This window comes from Rhinoraja longicauda, chromosome 12 (assembly GCF_053455715.1).
Source record: "Rhinoraja longicauda isolate Sanriku21f chromosome 12, sRhiLon1.1, whole genome shotgun sequence".
NCBI lineage: Eukaryota > Metazoa > Chordata > Chondrichthyes > Rajiformes > Arhynchobatidae > Rhinoraja > Rhinoraja longicauda.
The window spans coordinates 37421274-37443295 of record NC_135964.1 but is presented as its reverse complement, the minus strand read 5'-3'; the positions used below and the strand labels follow the sequence as shown (position 1 = coordinate 37443295).

The 22022-nt window shown below is 44.4% G+C and overlaps 1 protein-coding gene across 1 annotated transcript; it reads right to left on the bottom strand.

The window, feature by feature from the left end:
• Window positions 1-3273: 3273 nt before the first annotated feature.
• Window positions 3274-21356, bottom strand: LOC144598565 (NXPE family member 3-like). The gene is made up of 5 exons (XM_078408744.1): window positions 21252-21356; window positions 18601-19376; window positions 11989-12062; window positions 7908-8117; window positions 3274-3827 (listed from the first exon to the last, which is right to left on the bottom strand). Exons 1-5 carry the CDS (start codon window positions 21354-21356, stop codon window positions 3274-3276), a joined length of 1719 nt encoding a protein of 572 aa, XP_078264870.1.
• Between the last annotated feature and the right edge of the window lie 666 nt (window positions 21357-22022).

Here is a 22022-nt window from a genome sequence, read left to right as displayed (position 1 = left end):
CACAACTTGTCTCTATCCTTCTGGCATCATTCCAGGTAGGTTGCGTCTCCCTTCTCAGTGAGGTTGACATTTCTCTTCTCATGACTTCTTGAATCTGGCTGCGCACCCCCCTCCTGCGGCGGTTCTTCTTCATCCTTACCTGCTGGAAGATCCATGATGAACTGGTGCTTATAGCAATGTTCCATAAACAACCGAAGAATTCAAAACAGAACTGGTCTTTCTTCAAAAACACATCATTACTTTCAAGGTTATGAAGGTCTTCTTGCCAGTATCTGTTATAAACAATCGCTAGCTGAGTACACCTTATCTCGTAGAAGTGCACAACATTGTTATTTTCAAGATCATATACTCAGCGCTGGCTGCTTATCTTCAAGTAGCATCAACAAGCTTCTTACTGCTCTCAGTACTTCTGCAGAATGTTCCCACAGGCTTTTAAACTTGAACTTCTTAGCTTACAAATACGGCTAAACAGTCGGTCTCCTCACAGTACCCAGTCAATGAAGTCTTCAATCGTCCAATGATCCAGGTGTAGACCGTGCCAATTTGCCTGCGACCGGCAGATTCTTTATTCCAGGATTTAAGCTTTAATCTCTGGCAGAGATTCAGCTCCTTCTTCAGTTCCACTGTTGAATCGGATTTTACTTATCCACTCATAGAACGGTTTTTTACATAAATGTAATGGCAGTTTCTATGCTTCAAAGTCAATAGACAATAGAAAAAAGACAATAGGTGCAGGAGTAGGCCATTCGGCCCTTCGAGCCAGCACCGCCATTCAATGTGATCATGGCTGATCATTCTCAATCAGTACCCCGTTCCTGCTTTCTCCCCATACCCCCTGACTCCGCTATCCTTAAGAGCTCTATCTAGCTCTCTCTTGAATGTATTCAGAGAATTGGCCTCCACTGCCCTCTGAGGCAGAGAATTCCACAGATTCACAACTCTCTGACTGAAAAAGTTTTTCCTCATCTCTGTTCTAAATGGCCTACCCCTTATTCTTAAACTGTGGCCCCTGGTTCTGGACTCCCCCAACATTGGGAACATGTTTCCTGCCTCTAATGTGTCCAACCCCTTAATAATCTTATACATTTCGATAAGATCCCCTTTCATCCTTCTAAATTCCAGTGTATACAAGCCTAGTCGCTCCAGTCTTTCAACATATGACAGTCCCGCCATTCCGGGAATTAACCTAGTAAACCTACGCTGCACGCCCTCAAAGTCCAACTTCGATAGCCATTACTGCTCGGGGATGTGGTGGAGATATAGCTTATCACACTCTGATAGCAAAAACGAATCTTCCAAACGCTGTTTCTTGATTAATTGGTCTTTATTAAAGTAGCACAAATCAAAAGAATAATTCCTAACTTATCGTTCTTATCAACTGCTTCCTCTTCAGACAACACATTTGTGACCGTGCGGTTGTTACCATATGGTTGTTACCGTGTAGTAAAAAACTGTTTTCTCTCCATCCTCCGAGACTAAACTGACCACCAATCTCTGTGGCTACGCGAGCCTCCTCACTCCCCCTTCTACGTATCAAATCCCACTTTCCAAAGTACAGACAGGTAGAAAGTAGAAATATTAACTATGACCATAATATAACAGTAGCTAATTTAAGCATAAATGGTTCCTACAGAGGTTATGGGGAGAAGGCAGGAGATTGGGGCTAAGAGGGAGAGATAGATCAGCCATGTAGGAAAATAACTGCAGATGCTGGTACAAATCGAAGGTATCACAAAATGCTGGAGTAACTCAGCAGGTTAGGCAGCATCTCAGGAGAGAAGGAATGGGTGACGTTTCGGGTCGAGACCCTTCTTCAGACCAACCCGAAACGTCACCCATTCCTTCTCTCCTGAGATGCTGCCTGACCTGCTGAGTTACTCCAGCATTTTGTGATAGTTCAGCCATGATTGAATGGCGGAGTAGACTTGATGGGCCAAATAGTCTAATTCTACTCCTATTCCTTTTGACCTTATCAACCTTGAGAGAGAGAGAGAGAGAGAGAGAGAGAGAGAGAGAGAGAGAGAGAGAGAGATAGAGAGGGAGGGAGGGAGGGAGGGAGGGAGGGAGGGAGGGAGGGAGGGAGGGAGGGATGGAGGGATGGAGGGAGGGAGGGAGGGAGGGAGAGAGGGAGAGAGAGAGAGAGAGATGTGACCTTATTCCAACCTTTTTCGTTCTTCTTGATATTGCTTTATGCAGGTAGAGGGGATTGGAGCGGGCGACACTACTATGTTTTCGTTAACCACCTGGTACAGTCTGTTTTTTTTTTGGTTTTTTTTTTTTTGGTTTTTTTTTTTTTTTTTCCCTCTCTTTTTTTTTCTTTTTTTTTTCTTCTTTTTCTCTCTCTTTTCGTTTTTCTTTTATCCTTATCTTTTTCATATATATACCGACATATCTTCTAGGTATAGATAACAATTTGTATTACACAACCTGGGGATATTTATGTTATACATTGCCATTGCTTATGCTTATGTATTCCCTTATATTTATCCACTTATGTATTTTTGTATGCCTATTGAAAATACTATAAATAAAAAATTTAAAAAAAAAAAAAAAAGGCCTAATTCTACTCCTATTCCTTATGACCTTGTGACCTTATGAAGTAGCTCCTTAATGGGAGGAGGATAGCTGGTAGAGGAGTATTTGGTTAAGGAGCTTCCTGAGAAACTAAAGATTAAATCACACGCAATGGAACAGCACATCAAAGGGGACACAATGGTGAACAAATTAGAATATGTCAACAGATGTCTTCTTTGAATGCATACTCAATAAAATTGCCCAGATCATTCACCGGGCGAAAACTTCAAGAAAGGCTGGGATATTCTAGCCTTTGGAGCCTGTATACAGAGCCTGAATCTTGGTAAACATAACACAGCGCAGTTGGGGAGAAACAAGCAGAACATACAGGAGCACCTGGAAAGGTCGCTCTTGCTGGGATCGTTCAGGTCGCACGTGGGAAAATCAAGAGGTTGTTGAGGCTGGAAATCTGAAATTAAAACAGAAAATGCTGGAAGCACTCAACAAGCCGGCATTCTCTGCTTTTATTTCATTTGTCAGTTTAAATAATACTAAAATTATGTACGGACTCACACATAATTCCAGATAATGCGGAGGGGTAAGATTTGCTTAAAATTTGCTTACACCAAATCATTGCCTACTCCCACAGAATTCAAATATTAAGTATCTGGAAAAGGAAGCTGATATCAAGGTTTCAAATGTCCATCGGGTTTTAGGTTGTTCGGGTTGATAATGTCACGGCAGAACAAATAAAAGTGCTTAATCATTTTTAGAAGGGCACATATATGAAAGAAGCACATCTATTTCATTCTTTATAATGACTTGATGAGGGTGTATGTCATGGGGCAGGTAGTGGGCTATGGTCATTTCCCATGCATCCACAAATGCTACGTTGATGCTGGCAAATATCCTTCTCAGCACTAAATCAAGCTGATAGGAAAACCAGTCACTCTGGAGGAGACTGAGATATTGTGTGAGGGCACGAACGTTCGCTGTCTTTATCACCACCAATGTATCAGGACTCCTGCCCAACAGTCGTAGAACTGATCTCCGGATGGACTGTAGCCTCCAAATATACACTTCTATTGGATAAGTGGCAAAATGGACACATAAGGTAATTCCTATAACTGTGTTTCTCCCTCCTTTAATTTCATCTATTTTGTTTGAAATGTACCGCAATTGCTGACTCCAAATATTGTAGAATTGAACTGGTGGACCATGTACGGAAAATTCCACCATGATGTTGTGTTCCTTGTCCAAAGCCCAGAGAGGGCCAGCTTTCCCAGAATAGCCAAGGTCAAATGCATTGAGACCTGAAAGGAAAAGGTTACATTAAGTTAGTTTGTTTGGCAAATATTTCCATTGTAGAGGTCCACACGTTGTGTAAACACTCTGTTTTAATCATTAACCGAATACAGCTCCCGTCATTCACCCGCGCGTGCCCAAATTCAAATCCCAACTGCCAAATCCTTCCTTCTCCTGGAACATCAAGCCCCCCCCCCCGACCGCGTGATTGGTCAACCCAGATCACGCCCGGTCCACGCGAGAGTTCGAGCCCGATAAATGACGATTCAATACCAAAGTGGCTCGGCCGGAGTAATGGAGTAATGGAGGCGGTTAGGCTGGCGAGTGTGGCAGCCTGATCGTGTGGACACATCTCCTGTGTTCAGGCTCGCAGCTGGCAGAGTCGAGGGCAGGTGCGGTCGTGACGGTGGACGCCCCTGCGGTGGGGTTGTGCCACCGGCACTGGTTGGTCAATGTCCAAGTGTGCCGGCTTAAGATAGTTTATGGAGACAGTCTCCTGCCTGCCGCCCACGTTGATGACAAAAGTCATGGTGCCATGTTGCAATAACTGGAAGGGTCCCTCATAAGGCCTTTGCAGTGGCGTACAGTGGGAATCGCGGCGAAGGAAAATGTACTGGCAGTCCTGGAGAGCGGGTGGTGGTGAGTCCGTGGCGGGTTGTTGGGACTGGAGAGAGCGTGCCCACCTTCTCACGGAGGCGCATCAGCATGGATGTGGCCGGTTCCTGATGTCCGCATGCCGCCGGGATGGTGTCCCCTGGGACCGTAAGCGGGGCGCCGTACACCAGCTCGGCCGAGGAAATTGCCAGATCCTCCTTTGGGGCAGTACGTATCTCCTGCAGGAGCCACGGCAACTCGTCCATCCAGTCCGGGCCCGCGAGCCGTGCCTTGAAGGATGCCTTCAGGTGACGGTGAGAACGCTCCACTCGGTCGGTGGCTTGCGGGTGGTAGGTCGTAGTGTGGTGCAGCTGAGCGTCAAACAGCCGGGCCATTGCTGACCACAACTCAGAGGTGAACTGCGCATCTCTGACGGAGGGGATGTCCACTGACACACAAAAGCGGGTGATCCAATGGGCAGTGAGGGCACGTGCACACATCGCAATGGAGGTATCCGAGAGTGGGACGGCTTCCGGCCATCTCGTGATGGTGAGAAGGTGAGAAGGTGGGTGACACCTCTGGATCGGGGCAGAGGTCCAACGATGTGGATGTGGTTGAAACGCTGGTGTGGCAGGGTGAAATTCACCAGCGGCGCCTTGATATGTCGCTGAATCCTTGAGGTTTGACAGGAAATGCATGCCCTGGCCCAGTTGCCGACCTGTTTGAGCAACCCGTGCCACATGAACCTGGCTACTACCAGTGCCGTTGTTGCCCGGATGGAAGGGTGAGCCAAACCATGAACCATGTTGAAAATCTGGCAGTGCCAAGCCACGGCGATGATGGGTCTTGGTCTTGGTAGGCACATCTCAAAAGAGCGTGGTGTCAGCAGACCTGAAATGCACATCCTCCAACAACAGATGGCGGTGCGGTAGACTAGCATCTACTCATCCTCTTGCTGGGTGGCTGCCACGGCTATATAGTCAATACCTAGGGCCAAAGCGTGGATGGCATTGATGGTGGTGTGGGACAATGCATCTGCGACCTGCTTACACTTGCCTGTGATGTGCTGGACCCAAGTCGTATACTCAGAGATGTAGGCCAAGTGACGCTGCTGCCGGGATGGCCACGGATTAGACACCATCGCAAAGGCAAACGTGAGTGGCTTGTGGTCGGTGAAAGCTGTGAAATCCCTGCCCTCGAGGAAGTAGCAGTAATGCCGGATGGCCAGGTAGAGCACGAGGAGCTCCCGGTCGAAAGCGCGGTATTTCTGCTCAGGAGGTCTCAGGTGATGACTTAAAAAAGTGAGGGGCTGCCAGCTTCCATTGATCAGTTGTTCCAGCACTCCACCCACGGCAGTGCCAGATGCTTCAACCGTGAGAGGTGTTGGAGCGTTGGCCCGTGGATGTACCAACATTGCCAGCGCCCCTTTGGCGTCGTTGAAAGCGGTCATGGCTGCGTCATCCCAAAGGAGCTCTTTCGGCTTGTTGGCCAGAGCCTTGAACAGGGGTTGCATGATCCTGGGGCTGCTGGCACGAAATGGTGATAGCAATTTACCATGCCGACAAACTCTTGGAGTCCCTTCACCTTAGAGGGTTTGCGAAATTGGCGAATGGCCTCGACCTTGGTCGGGAGCAGGAGCGCACCATGCTGGCTGATGTGGTGGCCGAGGAAGCTGATGGAAAGGAGGCCAAACTGACACTTGGCAAGGTTGATGGCCAGCCCATGCTCATTGAGCCGCTGGCAGAGCAGCTGGAGTTGTGCACGGTGTTCCTGGCGAGAGCGGCTGGCGACGAGGATGTCGAGGTAGATGAATACGAAGTCCAGCCCACGGCCCACCGTGTCGCTGAGCCATTGGAAAGCCTGGGGGGGGGGGTTCTTGAGGCCGAAAGGCATCCGTAGGGGTGATGAGAGCCGTCTTGGGGATGTCGTCTGGGTGGACTGGAATCTGATGGTAGCCACGTACCAGGTCAATTTTTTACAAAATCTTGGCACCGTCCAGATTGGCCGTGAAGTCTTGATGGGGGGAGGTGAAAAGCAGAACAGGAGAACAAGACCAGCAGGTTGGGTTAGGTATGTCCTCCACTCCCAAAGAAAAAGTGTAAGCACAATATCACAGATAGATGACTGATATAGACCATGAAATCAAGACACCTGAAGATCTAGAATTCAATAGTAAGTCCCAGAAGTCTGCAAAATGTCCAGAAGGAAAATGAAGTGTTGTTCCTCAAGCTTGTGACAGGCCTTGTTATAATAATTCAGGAGGCTACGGACCGAGAGGTCAGAATAAGAACGGTACGGGGAATTAAAGTGACAGGTAATGGACAGCTCGGAATCACAGGGAATGATTATAGGCGTTCTGGCATCTTCTGTTTTGGTTTAGATTTCCGCTAATTGTCTTTCAAATTTCATTTGACTTTTAAATTACAGGCAAATTATTCAAGGAACAGTAATAATATTGTCAAATTAATCTCAATACAGATAAATGTGAGGCGCTGCATTTGGTTGGAAGCAGAGGGGAAAGTATGAGTCTCGGAGGAGTTGGAAGAGCAGAGGGATCCCACAGCACAAGTACACTAATCACTAAAAGTTGCACCATGGTTGGCATTAAGAAAACAAACTTATATTTTATTTGCAGAAGGGCAGAATTAAAATGTAAGGAAGTTGTTAAATCTGTATTAGACCTTAAGATGCAAGGAAGACTTACAAAGATGATTACCAGAAATGTTAGAGTGTATATATCAGGAAACGATGAACAGAATTAGTCTCATTTCCCTCGAGAATCAAATGGTCTGGGGTGAATTAATAGAAGTCTTTAAAATTATGAAATATTTTTAAAGTGTGGGCAACTTTCCACTTGTATGGAGGTGAATGAGAGATCATCAATACAATGTAGTCCCCAAAGAAATCCAAAGGGAATTCGAAAGAAATGTCTGAAAGAATTGTGAGAATATAGAACAGCAGATAGATGCATCTAAAGGGAGGTTGAACAAACAAACCAAGGATAAGGGCGTAGAACCTTTGCTGCTAGAGTGAGACGAGGGGAGACAGAGGAAGACTTGAATGGGAGCACAATCACTGCTATGGACTGCTGAGTTGTATGGCCCGACTATGTAATCCATGGGACAGCAAGGTGGCACAGCAGTAGAGTTGCTACCTTGCAGCGCCAGAGATCCGGGTTCGATCCTGACTACGGGTGCTATCTGTACAGTGTTTGTACATTCTCCCCACAACCTGCATGGGTTTTCGCCAAGATCTTTGGTTTCCTCCCACACTCCAAAGACATAATTGACTTGGTAGAAATGTAAATTGCCCCTAGTGTGTGTAGGATAGTGTTAATGTACGGGGATCGCTAGTCAGTGCGGACTCGTTTGACTGAAGATTTCCACACTGAATCTCCAAACTAAACTAAACTAAAGAAGAACAAATTCAAATGTAACATAATGCATTTAATATGCTACCCTCAAAATGAGGACAGAAAAATGAACACAATTCACCTGGAAGAAATCTAACCAAGTATTCAAACCACTGGTACATTGTGGAATCGCCAAGCAGATAAATCCTTTTCCCACGAAGGCAGCTTATAACGTTTGCAGGAGTGTTAAAGTGACGCATATTGCAGGTTGTTGACATCCACTGGTTCTTATAATAAAAGCCAGATGGTGTTGTCATTGGTTTTCCCTGGATACACTTACCAAGAGCTGTAGCTGGAGATAAAGTGAACAGAGATGCAAATGCTGCATTACTATACATTTGGCTGTACAGTCCTGGTTAATGCATTTGTTAAGACACCAATCAAGTAGACAGCTTTTACCCAGCTGACGTTGGAAGCAATTGGAGGGGATCTCAACCAGAAGGTTAATCAATGGCAGTGGCAAATTCCAGGAAGTCCTTCAGCAAATTTCCACCAGGTTTTGTTTTATTCATTTATTACATGTGGGCATCACATGTGGCTGGTATTTATTCGTGTCAGTGAAGTCCTGGTGGTGAAGATACTCCAGACTGTTGGGTGGGTATTTCCAGGATTATAGGCCCAGCAGCAATGAAGAAACACTGATTTTGTTTCAATTCAAGATATTACCTGTCTTGGGGCAAACGTGGAGGTGGTAGAATTGCCATCACTTGCTAAGTGGCACTTCTGATGAGTGGACGTTGAGCATTGTCAAAGAATCCTTGGCAGGGTGATGTAGTGAGTTTTATGATTTTATGAATGGCTCACTCTCCAGTTATGGTGTGTCAGGTGTGGAAGGAATGATTACTTAGGGTGACGGATACGAAACCAATCAAGTAGACTGCTTTGGCCTGGCTGGTGTTGAAAGCAACTGGAGCACACTCATCCAGAAAGATGGATGGGGATCTATCACACTCCTGTTTAATATGTGTGGAAAGGGTACAGAGTCGTCAGTAAATAAGTAACTCCTCACAGGACACACAGACTCTGACCTGCTCTTGCAGCCACAATATGGTTGGTCCAGTGATGTTTCTAGTGAATTGTGGTGACCCTCAGGTTATTGATTGTGGGAGACTCAATTGTGGGTGTCAAGGATACATAGTTATTCTTGTTATTTGAGAAGATCATTATCTGCTCTGAAGTTCTCCCATCCAGCGTACTCACTCTGCGACCTACTATTTCCACTGTTTCCATGTTTTGTACAAACTGTAAGGGTTGTCGACTCAACCACTGAGGAAGAATGGTAGCAATACACAGAAGGAGATTCTCGCCTTTGTTTGATCAGATGTTGTAAGACTTCATGGAGTCAGGAGTCAGTCTCCCAATGTGGTCTACTCCATCTGCCTGCAGACCATATTGCCACCGCTTCTGATACATAGAAACATAGAAACATAGAAAATAGGTGCAGGAGCAGGCCATTCGGCCCTTCGAGCCAGCACCGCCATTCATTGTGATCATGGCTGATCGTCCACAATCTGTAACTTGTGCCTGCCTTTTCCCCATACCCCTTGATTCTACTAGTCACAAGAGCTCTATCTAACACTCTTTTAAATGCATCCAGTGAATTGGCCTTCACTGCCTTCTGTGGCCGAGAATTCCACAAATTCACAACTCTCTGGGTGAAAATGTTTTTTCTCATCTCAGTTTTAAATGGCCTCCCCTTTATTCTTAGACTGTGGCCCCTGGTTCTGGACTCCCCCGACATTGGGAACATTTTTTCTGCATCTAGCTTGTCCAGTCCTTTTATAATTTTATATGTTTCTATAAGAAACATATTTCTAATGAAGCAGAATATCCCCCAGAATTGTGCTTGAGGATTCTGTGATGCTCTGAGTCTAAAGGTACAACTATGGATGGCTATCGCTATGGACAGGATCACCTAATTCAGGATGACTTGGTTAACCAGTATGAGTTTGCTACTACCATGCCCACATTCAGCACCTTGGTCAGCACTGGGATGATTTATTCTTATTGAGAATTGTTGGAATCAACCACATTGCTCTGGCAATGATGAGCTCAGTAAATAAATGCCGTCCCTAAACATGCATGCAAAGAGAAAAATAATCCAAGAAGTATACTGAAAAATGTTGGATACTCGTGTCTAAATAGTGCCTGATGTTACACTAAGAGGGGTTACTTCATTGTGATTGGGTGGTAATACACTGTACTGTTATTATTTGCAACAAAAAGTACAACTGTTTCCAGAAATACAAGAAAAAGGAGTACAGAACTTAGAGATTGTACCTCATCCCTAATTTTCAACAACTGGATTCTTTGCAGTGGGTCCAAATCCAATCTGCATTCCACCGGGGAAAAGAGTTTTCCCCCACAATAAAGTTGCCCACCTGCTGCCCCAGCCTTAGAATATGGGGAACATGAACTGTTTAAGGGGATACACAGATACTTCTACATGTATATGACAGGTTTTGAGGGATATGGGCCAAACAAGGCAGGTGAGTCATGTTGGCCGATGCAGGCAGGTTGAGCCATAGGGCCTGTTTCCAAGCTGTATGACTCTATGACTCTATTCATTCCAAAGTGCAAGGATGACCATGGGATGCGGTGGTATCAATGTTATATCAATCAGACCTCAGACGCTGAGAATTTAAATATAACCTCGGTTGTTAAAGCCAGAGTTGGCTCTATTGTATGCTGGTAATGAAGGAGCAGGGAGGGGAGGTGTGGGGGGTGGGGAGTATATGTGATACTGTGTGATTATTATGATGGGACTTACGGTTTTGGGTGGTGGGACACATAATGCAGTGAAGAAAGCCAATGGAATGTTGGCCTTCGTAACAAGAGGAGTTGAGTATAGGAGCAAAGAGGTCCTTCTACAGTTGTACCGGGCCCTGGTGAGACCGCACCTGGAGTACTGTGTGCAGTTTTGGTCTCCAAATTTGAGGAAGGATATTCTTGCTATTGAGGGCGTGCAGCGTAGGTTCACTAGGTTAATTCCCGGAATGGCGGGACTGTCGTATGTTGAAAGGCTGGAGCAATTAGGCTTGTATACACTGGAATTTAGAAGGATGAGGGGGGATCTTATTGAAACATATAAGATAATTAGGGGATTGGACACATTAGAGGCAGGAAACATGTTCCCAATGTTGGGGGAGTCCAGAACAAGGGGCCACAGTTTAAGAATAAGGGGTAGGCCATTTAGAACGGAGATGAGGAAGAACTTTTTCAGTCAGAGAGTGGTGAAGGTGTGGAATTCTCTGCCTCAGAAGGCAGTGGAGGCCAGTTCATTGGATGCTTTCAAGAGAGAGCTGGATAGAGCTCTTAAGGATGGCGGAGTGAGGGGATATGGGGAGAAGGCAGGAACGGGGTACTGATTGAGAGTGATCAGCCATGATCGCATTGAATGGCGGTGCTGGCTCGAAGGGCTGAATGGCCTACTCCTGCACCTATTGTCTATTGTCTATTGTCTATCGTCAAGGTACAGATGTACAGAATGCTCTCAGCATCTGTGATGAGGGTAACAGAGTTAATGTTTCATCATTCCAACGATGGGCCATTTACCTGACTATGTTTCTCTCTCACAAATACCACTTGACCTTGATCTTCTGTTTCATTTCTGGTATCTAGCATCTGCAGTCTTTAGCTTTCCAATTTTCATTCCCTTATTTTATTACAGTGCATGTTAAGAAAATCCTAGTGTTAAAACTAACCCACTAAATACTGTACATTTTGAGATGGCAGCAGGTTTATCAATGCAAAAACACTATTTAAAAACATTGGAGTTCGGCATCAAATGTGCAAGACAATTCACCTTAATGTTGCAAACAAAATTATATATTTACAGAACTGAACATATTATATCATAAATTATATTTTTCAAATCACCAATTAAAATGAATGTCTTTACTATAATGCATGATGCTGAATGTATATATCTGAAATTTTTGGATCCTATGCCAATATATAAAACATATTTTGTGGGGTAAGTTTTACTTGGTCCAGCTAAGCTTAACATAAGCTTAACATAAAATGTGAATACAGTTCAGTGAATAACTACATGGGCCTTTACACATGGTCTTGCATATTTACAGCATGAAACTGCCCCACCATTCTGCTTCTAGTTCTTACCAAACCATTAATTTATTAATTATAGATATAAATAATCTTACGTGCCCGCGGCGAAGGTTTCACAGTTACATAATCAGTGGCATTGGGTAATAAACGCATCTTGATGTTGACTTTACTGTAAATGGAAAAATATTATGGCATCAGACATCAAATCAATGTATTAAAAAAATGCTTACACACACACAAATGCACACTCACACACACATAATATATATAGTATATATATATATATATACTATATGTGTATATAATAGATATAATAATAATGTATAAAACATTCGATAATTTATTGTATAGCTATTGTTGTTGAACCTAACGTGCCTGTAAAGCTGCAAGATGTAAGAATGCTACATCTGGTTCATAAGTTCTCGATATTGATCTCTTGATACTTTCTTAAGATCTCTACTACAACCTTGAATCTTCTCTCTTTGCTACCTCTGCAGGTACAGTGTTATATTTTTCTATTGAACAATATTCTCAACTTTAAGGTTTCTAGGTTTCAAGGTCTCAAGGTCAGTTTATTGTCACATGTACCAATTAAGGTACAGTGATATTCGAATTGCCAGACAGCCATACTAAAAAAAAGCAACAAGACACACAACTACATAAAAGTCAACATAAACATTCAGCACAACGGATTCCCTACATTCCTTACTGTGATGGAAGGCAATAAAGTCCAATTTTCTTCCTCTTTTTCTCCCGCGGTCGGGGGAATCGGGCCATCTGCTGTCGGGCGATCGAAGCTCCCGTAGCCAGTGGTCGAAGCCCCCGCATCAGGGCGGTTGAAGCTCCTGCGGCTTGGAGCTCCTGAACGTCAGTCTCTGACCAGAGACCGCGAGCTTCACGATATTTAAGTGTGCAGTTCCCATAGTGGAGCCCCAAAGTCGCCCCCTGACAGGGATCACGAGCTATGTGATGGTAAGTCTGCAGGCTCTGCAGTGAAGCTCTCGTCGGTCTCCAACAAAGGCCGCCAACGCCTCAATGTTAGGCCGCAGTGCGGACGGAGATACGATACAGAAAAAAATCGCATCTCCGTCCCATCGAGGTAAGAGATTAGAAAAAGTTTCCCCCAACTCTCCCCCCCCCCCCCCACCACATTAAAAAAGCTAAAGAACACTAAAAACATACATTTAACACATACGAACATACTACAAAAGAAGGAAGGGACAGACAGACTTGGCGAGGCAGCCATTGCGGTATAACTTGACCTGCCTTACATAGACTATGTATGAACAAAATTCTCTTTGTTCTTGTACCCTTTTACAATGGCAATACTAATTTTTGTAAATATTACAACTAAATTCTTCTTTTCAATCTGCTTTATATTTTATCATTTCCTGCATGTTTACTGTTATCTTTGTTTCTCCTATTTTACCTCTCCCCCCCCCCCTCTGTATGCCTGTTTCCTCGCGTTTTCATTATTTACTTTACACAACAAAAAGAGTGAACTCAAATTTGTAGGTATTTGTCCATCATTTTCAAAATATATCACTTTCTCTTAACCGGACAAAATTGCATATAATTGGACCCAGCAGCAACCACCAATGGATGGTGGCCCTTGATCTCACAGTTGGATGAGTTCTTAAGGGACAAACTAGTTCAATTGTAGATTGCGTCTGCAGTTCCACTTGCTTCTCCTCCCTCTCCTTCTACTCCTCCACCTCCCTCTTCTTTTGGACCTTGGTTTTCAAGGTTTTGCTTGTGTCAATGGCTGTGCTTCTATTCAAAAAGGGAGTGAGGCAGAAAGGAGAAATCTCTCGGACAGAGAGTTCAACAGCAGTCAGGGGGAAATTTAAAAAAAAAGTTAATTATGCCATAGCTCAAAGATAAAAGATCAAATTGCAAGTACTATACATTGATAGAAGATTGCTGGGCTAACAGAAAAAAAGATAGTGGGCATAAATGGTTCTTTTTCTTTATAGAAATGGTGTTAATGAAGAGTCTGAGGGAATGGTTGAGAAGACTGATCGGAATTTAAGCTGTGAATGGATATAAGGAGACTACAAAGGGATAGATGGGTTAAATGAGCAGACAATTATTTGACAAATGGAGAATAATTGAGAAAATATGAAATTGGCCATTTTGGCAGAGAAATTTACGATATCTACTAAATTCACACATTTTATCGAAATACTGAGAGATTACAGAGCTCTGTGAGACAGAGGGATCGAGTGTCTTAGTGCAGATTTCAGGGAGTTGACACGAATTTGGAGATCAAGTTACAAATAGGTCAACCATGATTTTATCAAGTGATGGATCACAGTCAAAGAGTGGGCAGCCTTCACCTAAATGTCAGTCTGTTTGAATGTATGGCTAAGCAATTTACAGGATACAGCCTGAAATCTTGAAACCTGCTCCAGAGAGTAGTTTAGTTTAGTTTAGAAATACAGTGTGGACACAGGCCCTTCAGCCCATCGAATCCCACCGACTAACAATCACCCATACACTAGTTTACTCCTACACACCAGGGACAATTTACAGAAGCCTGACTCTGGGTGCTGCCTGCACGGAGTTTGTACGTTCTCCCTGTGGTAAAACCACATGGCTTTTCTCCGGGTGCCCCGGGTTTTCTCCCACACTCCAAAGACGTAGAGGTTTGCAGATGAATTGGATTCTGTAAATTGTAAATTGTCCCTGGTGTGCAGGATAGTGCTAGTGTACGGGGTGATGGCGGGTCGGCGCCGACTCGATGGGCCTCTTTCCATGCTGTACCTCTGAAGTCTAAAAAGTCTAAAGTCTACTGCGAGTCTGGTCACTGTCGAACATGGCGTCTTCTCCAACGCCACAATAGCGTTATCTGATTTGATCCAAAAACATGCAAAACAAAGCTGTTTCATAGACTTCAGAACATGTGACAACCATAAACTTAAACCTAAACCTAAACCCATTGGGACTGGCAGGTTTGGGCACCATATCTGAGGAAGAATGTGCTGGCTCTGGAGAGGGTCCAGAGGAGGTTTACAAGAATGATCCCAAAAATGAGTGGATTAACATATGATGAGCGTTTGTCGGCACTGGGGTTTAGAAGGATGAGGGGGGACCTCATTGAAACTTACCAAATAGTGAAAAGCTTGGATAGAATGGATGTTTCCCCTAATGGGAAAGTCTAGGACCAGAGGTCATAGACACAGAATTAAAGGACATTCCTTCAGGAAGGAGTTGAGGTGGAATTTCTTTAGTTAGAGGGTGGTGAATCTGTGGAATTCTTTGCAACAGTAGGCTGTGGAGGCAAAGTCAATGGATATTTTGAAGGCAAAGATAGATAGATTCTTGATTAGTACGGGTGTCGGGGTTATGGGGAGAAGGCAGTAGAATAGGGTTAGAAGGGAGAGATAGATCAGACATGATTGAATAGCAGAGTAGACTTAATGTGCCGAATAGCCTAATTCTGTTCCTATCACTTATGACCTTATGATCAGAAAAGTAGTGTGGCTGTTGCAGTTAAAGCAATTAGATTCAGGCACAATGCTGTCACTATAGAATGTTCTGAGCTGAGCCATTTAATACTGACTGTTACAGTCAGAGCGTACAAAGATAATTACCTGCACCTTTAAAATTACAGTGTGGCGGATCAGGTTCTTGTTTATCCTATTTAACGTCACAGAAGGTTAATTGCCTGGCGGCAACTGAAACAATATCACTCATGAGCCCAGAAACACGATGTGCTACATTCTGGGTGAATAATGTGCAGCAGTTAGTTTTGCCTCAGTAGATTACACTGAGGAACACTTTAAACTGAACTGCACTATGGATTTCCATGTGAAAATATGAAATCCACGTTTATGTACCTGACCCTTTGCTGACTGGACAGTTTCAGAATTCACTGCTCAATACCTTAAAGCACTATCGTAACGTTTAAGAAACACTTAGATAGGTACATGGATAGGACAGGTTTAGGGGGACATGGACCAAATGCAGGCAGGTGAGACGTGTAGAAGGGGCATGCTGGTCGGTGTGGGCAAGTTGGACTGAAGGGCCTGTTTCCTTGCTGTATGACTATGACTCTCCGACTATGGCTCTAAGGTTAATGGGCATGCTACTATGAACAGGGTGTTCTTTCCAGCATTTAGCTGCTGAGACACCAATCCAATTAGTGCTGCAGTAGTGACATCACTGGAAGCTTTGTTACGACAATGGCTGTCCACTTAGGTGGGTCAGGCATGTTGGGGCTGAAGGCAAAGGCATATACATCAAGGCGGCGGTCAGGCCAGAGTCTTTGAAGACGCTAGATCTACCTGGATCTCTGATGAACAATGTATTTGTGGGACTCAATTTTGCCAGGACAGTCATCACTGAGAGATGTGATCTTCTGTGGCCAGACCTCCAGCCATACTCTTGTACCTTGGCTAGTCTATCAACTGAGGTGAAGATCACATTGATTCACGATCTCATCGCCACTGGAATTTTCTCATGCAACTGAAGGAAATCTCTGCTTGTATCTCTGAACGTGTTTTAGAGATACTTTGTGGAAACAGGCCCTTCGGCCCATCGAGTCTGCGCTGACCAATGATCACTCCTTCACACTCTTTACCCCTTGTAGAAGTTTGAAAAAGCACACCTCCAGATTCAGGAACAGTTTCTTCCCAGCTGACCAATGATCACCTGTGCATCCTCCACACTGTTACTCACTGCTACTTCAGAAAGTTTCCCCAGACTCTGTATTCACAAAGGAAAGATTTCTCTTCTGACGTGGAGAGTACGTGGGAGTCCTGATGTGGACACCACGCGGCGCTCTGATGGAGAGAGATCTCCCTCCCAGCTGTGTTCCAAGGTTCAAGGAAGACTGAGCCACTGGGACAGACCCCAGACCATGAGCGATCCCATGTGGTCACGAATGGACTGCTGGAAAACAAGCCCTAAATAGCCAGGGTAGATTCAAAATGCTGGAGTAACTCAGAGGGGCAGGCAGCATCTCTGCAGAGAACGAATGGGAGACCCTGCTTCAGACAAATAGCCAGTGCCTCTACCCAAGCCTACGACAGAGCGGCCAGGGCAAGGCTGAGATGCCGGAACCTCTTCCTGCCCACTGACAATGGGGGACTATGCCCACACACATGGGAGCAAAGACTGGCCATCAGGATAACCCAGAGGCCACCAGCGTCACCTCATCAAGCCCCGAGCTGAGCCGCCAGGAAGAAACCTGTACCGTCAGCACCTCCTCTTGAGGCAACGGTGACCTGCAGAGAGAAGCCTGAGACCGCCAAGCCTCCTCCTTCGAATCTGGCAGGACAAGCCCGAGATCGGCAGCATCATTCCACATGCATCTTGCCGGTGAGGGACAGTACCTCCTGCGGTCCTGGACTTTCTGACAACTGTAAATAGAACAAACCATGTGCGTTCATCCCACTGCGAGTGTTGGTGTGGTCACTGCCAAACCTGGCGTTATCCCCTGATGCTATATTTCATATAAGGGACCAGCTAACAGCAAATCAATTCTGTAGACTGTGGAGTTCCAGCGACATAATACCGTTGGTTTAGGAAAGGTAATTGCACATATCCTGTCAGCATTTTGTCTGGATCTAAACCACCCTTCCACTGTTTCAAAAGGCCTTTTAATCAATTTTATAATTTTTGGGGGGGTTGAGGGGTTATTTGATTGAGCATTAATATTAAATGGAGCCATATTTTGGTACAGCAAAAACCAAAGCAATCTAATTCCTAGACAATGAGTTATCAAGCTATCATCAAAAGAATAAGAAGATTGCCCAAATGTACCTATTCATTAGGGGTGGCATGGTGGTGCAGCAGTAGAGGTGCAGCCTTACAGCACCTAAGACTCAGGTTCGACTATGGGTGCTGTCTGTATGGAGTTTGTACGTTCTCCATGTGACCACGTGGGTTTCCTCAGGGTGCTTCAGTTTCCTGCCACACTCCAAAGACGTACGGGTTGTAGGTTAATTGACTTCGGTAAAAATTGTCCCTTGTGTGTAGGATAGTACAAGTGATCGCGGACTCGGTGGGCTGAAGGGCTTGCTTCCGCACTGTATCTCTAAACTCTGAACTAAACTCTCAACTCTATTTAGTAGATATATTTTGGCATCTTGAGATGGACTTCCATGATTTTTAAAACTAATTCAATTCTTAAAATGTTGCCTAAACTCTCTTTATACCAAACACCAGCCTGGAATGAAACAACATTTTTGTGGTATATGCAAGCATTAATTCCCATTTTGAAGCACCAGAAATCTATTACACTAATATTGACTTCAAGTCAATGAGACAAAAATTGCAGGTTTTCCATATTGTACTTCACAATTGACATTCCAGCATTGGGTAACTTTCCTGAGCTCTGTGGGAATGAACAGATGGAATTTACAGGAAAGTACTTACAATACTCCTCCAGTCTGAGATACCACCATCAAATATATATTATTAAACACTGCTTTTTTTTCTCCTTTTGGCAGTTGCATCTTTAATTTCTGCAGCTGACTCCCGTTGGAGCAGATATCTAACTCCAAAACAATCTTTCCATAGTAGAGCAAGGCATGCAGATGCTGAAAAATAATTGGGCACTACAACATGAAATGATTGTAAACTCCCACATAAAAAACCTGCAACACTCTGCTCTTCCATACCTTGCATACATACAACAGCCTTGCTAGGCTGAAAAATGAAAAAATATGGTTCGAAATGAAAGAACATAAGCAACATACCTTTGGAAAAACTTGAGTTCTTCAGCAATTAATAGGGGCTTCATATATCCTCCTCTGTCATAGTTCACACGGGCAGAGCAAGGAAGCTTCTTGGGTTTGTAACAGAACCAGGGCTCCCCAGTCTTAAGATCAGTAAAATTACAAAGTGGTTTAGTCTGAGGTAAAAAGAGATTGCACACTGTGGCATCTGCAATGGCCCCGTATTTGAAGGTGCTTTTCAAAAACACTCTAAATGGCTGTTCTTCTCGCATTCTCTGAAGCACCTGGACCCCTTCACTGGGGTGAACCAAGATAACAGACACGTGGACTTTACCCGGCCAGAGTAAAGTGAAATTTATGTAATAAAATCCATTTTGGTTATCTATGACTGTTCCCGCTGAGCCAGCCTTTAACTCTGGGGTGTGGATCCGTGCTTGGAGATAGTCGCCCCCATATTGTTTTGGATTTCCTTCAAAATCAAACATACGCAGCATCACTTGCAATCGATCGCCGACGTAGAAAGTCTTCCTGGAATCTAAAATAACAAAGTGAACACGTGATGGGTCACTGCTCTTCTGAAAAGGTACGGCAGCTTTGGGAGGTGTTGGCCATTTAAGCATCTTGATCAGGGCTGTGCCCTCTGACCTTTCTTCAGGGCTAAAGCAGTGATTCTGGTAGCCATACCCCACCAGCTTATGTGTCCAATCATTTCTCAACATTTCCATGTCGTGCCCTATTGTGGAATGAGTCTTCGGAGATGGATATCTGCTCCATTGGGAAACTGAATACGTATTGAGCTGTGGAAAGAAATTCAACATTGTATATTTTATGGTAGTGTCCGAGACAAAAAAAGTATGTTCCTTGAAATTCTAACTGGTAACTTCCCGAGAGCACGGAATTTATCCAGATATTTGATTTCTGCTCCTTCTTTTGCGAAGGAACTTTGAGATTTGAGCAAAGGGTTAATGAAGTGTCAGTGTGCCTTCCTTTGAGTGTTTTTAGCATCGGTAAGAAGCACCCATCTCAATTCATTATTCCCTGCGGCACTTGAGAAAAAGGGAGCCTGAAGCTTTCCAGACCAAGGAAGTCCCAGAGGGGATTTCAGTCTGTGTAAAGGCAAACTCAGTGTTCCCGAGTTGATGAGGGAAAAAGCAGTTGCCAAGTCAGTTGCCTAACAGTTGCCGAGTTGGCACTCCTGATCATGGTCCTGTTGGGCAGTGAAAGGAATGAGACCTCACCATAATGATCTAATACTGGTCAGGTGTTTTGTTTGCACTCATGGTCAAGGTTAAACAGTGGAAAAGAATCTAGTCAAAGTGCCAGAAACTACAGGTTAGCTACAGAGCTGTTCCCTATCAAAATTAGTTTTCTTGCTTCATTCATAATCTTGAAAATTCCATGTTTAGCAATACAGTGTGGAAACAGGCCTTTTGACCCACTGAGCCCATGCCAGTCAACGATCACCCCTACGCTAGTTCTATGTTATCCCAGTTTGCCATCCTACACACAAGGGGGCAGATTACAGAGGTCAATTAACCTACAAACCTGCAGGTGTTTGGAATGTGGGAGGAAACCGGAGCACGTGGTCACGCGGGTGGCACAGAGGTAGAGCTGCTGCCTTACAGCCCTTGCAGCGCTGGAGACCCGGGTTCGATCCTGGCTACAGGTGCTGTCTGTACTGAGTTTGTACGTTCTCCCCATGACCGCATGGGTTTTCTCCGAAATCTTCGGTTTCCTCTCACACTCCAATGACGTACAGGTATGTAGGTAAATTGGCTTGGTGTATGCGTAAATTGTCCCTAGTAGTAGGATAGTATTAATGTGCGGGGATCGCTGGTCAGTTCGAACATGGTGGGCTGAAGGACCTGTTTCCACGCTGTATCTCTAAATTAAACCATACACAGCGAGGAAGTACAAACTCCGAACAGACAGCAACTGTAGTCAGGATCGAACCCGGATCTCTGGCGCTGTAAGGCAGCATCTCTACCACTGCACCATGTTGCATGAACACCAAGGTATTCATGTCCAAGAACACCAAAACCTTTTCTGTCACGGATTAGTAATAGCACAATTGTGCATGAGAACGGAAGATAAGGCCGACCAACTGATGATCTGTGTGCTGAAGTGTTACCATCACCTCAGTTCTTTGATAGATATTGCTGGAGGCAATAGTGGACAAAGATGTCAGAAAAAAAATTGTACATTCAAAACATTCTTAAATTGTATAATCTTAATATGTTAAAATTATCTTACATGCTTTTAAGGATACAGAGACCATAAATCAAAACGAGTCTGCTCTGCCCAGATCCCAAAGTAACTTTATAGTGGTGGTATCAATAAACAAGACTACTTGTAGAAGGATAATAAGGAATTGGATGAGGGAAAAGGGGAAGATAACCTCACTACATATGTGTTGTGCGTCTCCCAGCTAACGGTCAAATATGTAGAGCTCTCGGCCACATGTGGAGTGTGCACAACCCAGACGAGCCAAACAGGGAGAAACCCAACTCTCGGTCAAATGGGCAGCAATGGGTCTGTGATCCATCTGATCCTTTCCTTTGGAAACAGGTGCTCAATAAGAACCAAACTGTCCTGCTTTTAAACGCTGCTACTCCACCCCTAGTTTACTTAACAGGTTTTTCTGAGACCTTTGGTTTTACCGTTCAACACACCTTGACGTGATGTATGTTTAGGATCAGCAACAGAATTGACAGCAACACCAGAAACATGTAAAGAATGCAGAAGTGAACTTTTTTTTTTGTAGGTTGGTCGTTCATACTGGAAGGGCCGCCGCCGTGCTCCCACTTCTGCTCAATAAATCTGAAATTAAAAAGCTTCAAATAAATTTAAGATTGCCAAGTCACTGGAACCTGAGAGTTCCATTCAAACGTGTCAAAGAGAAATCTGACCATATTTTCTATATCCCATGAAAGTAAAGTAGTGCCAGAGGACAGGAAGCTTATTTCAAGGAAAGGGCAGGGTAGTCAGCTAATACTAGATCAATCAATTTTATTTCTGTTTATGATAAACTGCTGGTCCACAGCAAAAAGCAATTTGAGGAAATCGCATGGGAACAGCAGGCAGATCAGATATCAGCAAAGGTGGGACTGGAGGACCAACGCAAATAGAATTTAGAAGGTGTGCACATTTGTAGGTTAATTGGCCTCTGTAAATTGCCCCTAGTGTGCAAGGTGTGGATGGGAATGCGGGATAGCATAGAACTAGTGTGAATGGGTGGTCAATGGTCGGAGTGGACTTGGTGGACCAAAGGGCCAGGTTTCTCTGCATCTTTCAATCATTAATCACAGTTCCAGAGACTTGGGTTCGATCCTGACCTTGGGTGGTGTCTGCAATGAGTTTGCACATTCTCCCTGTGATCATGTGGGTTTCCTCAGGATGCTCTGGTTTTCTACCATATCCCAAAGACATGTGTTAATTGGCCT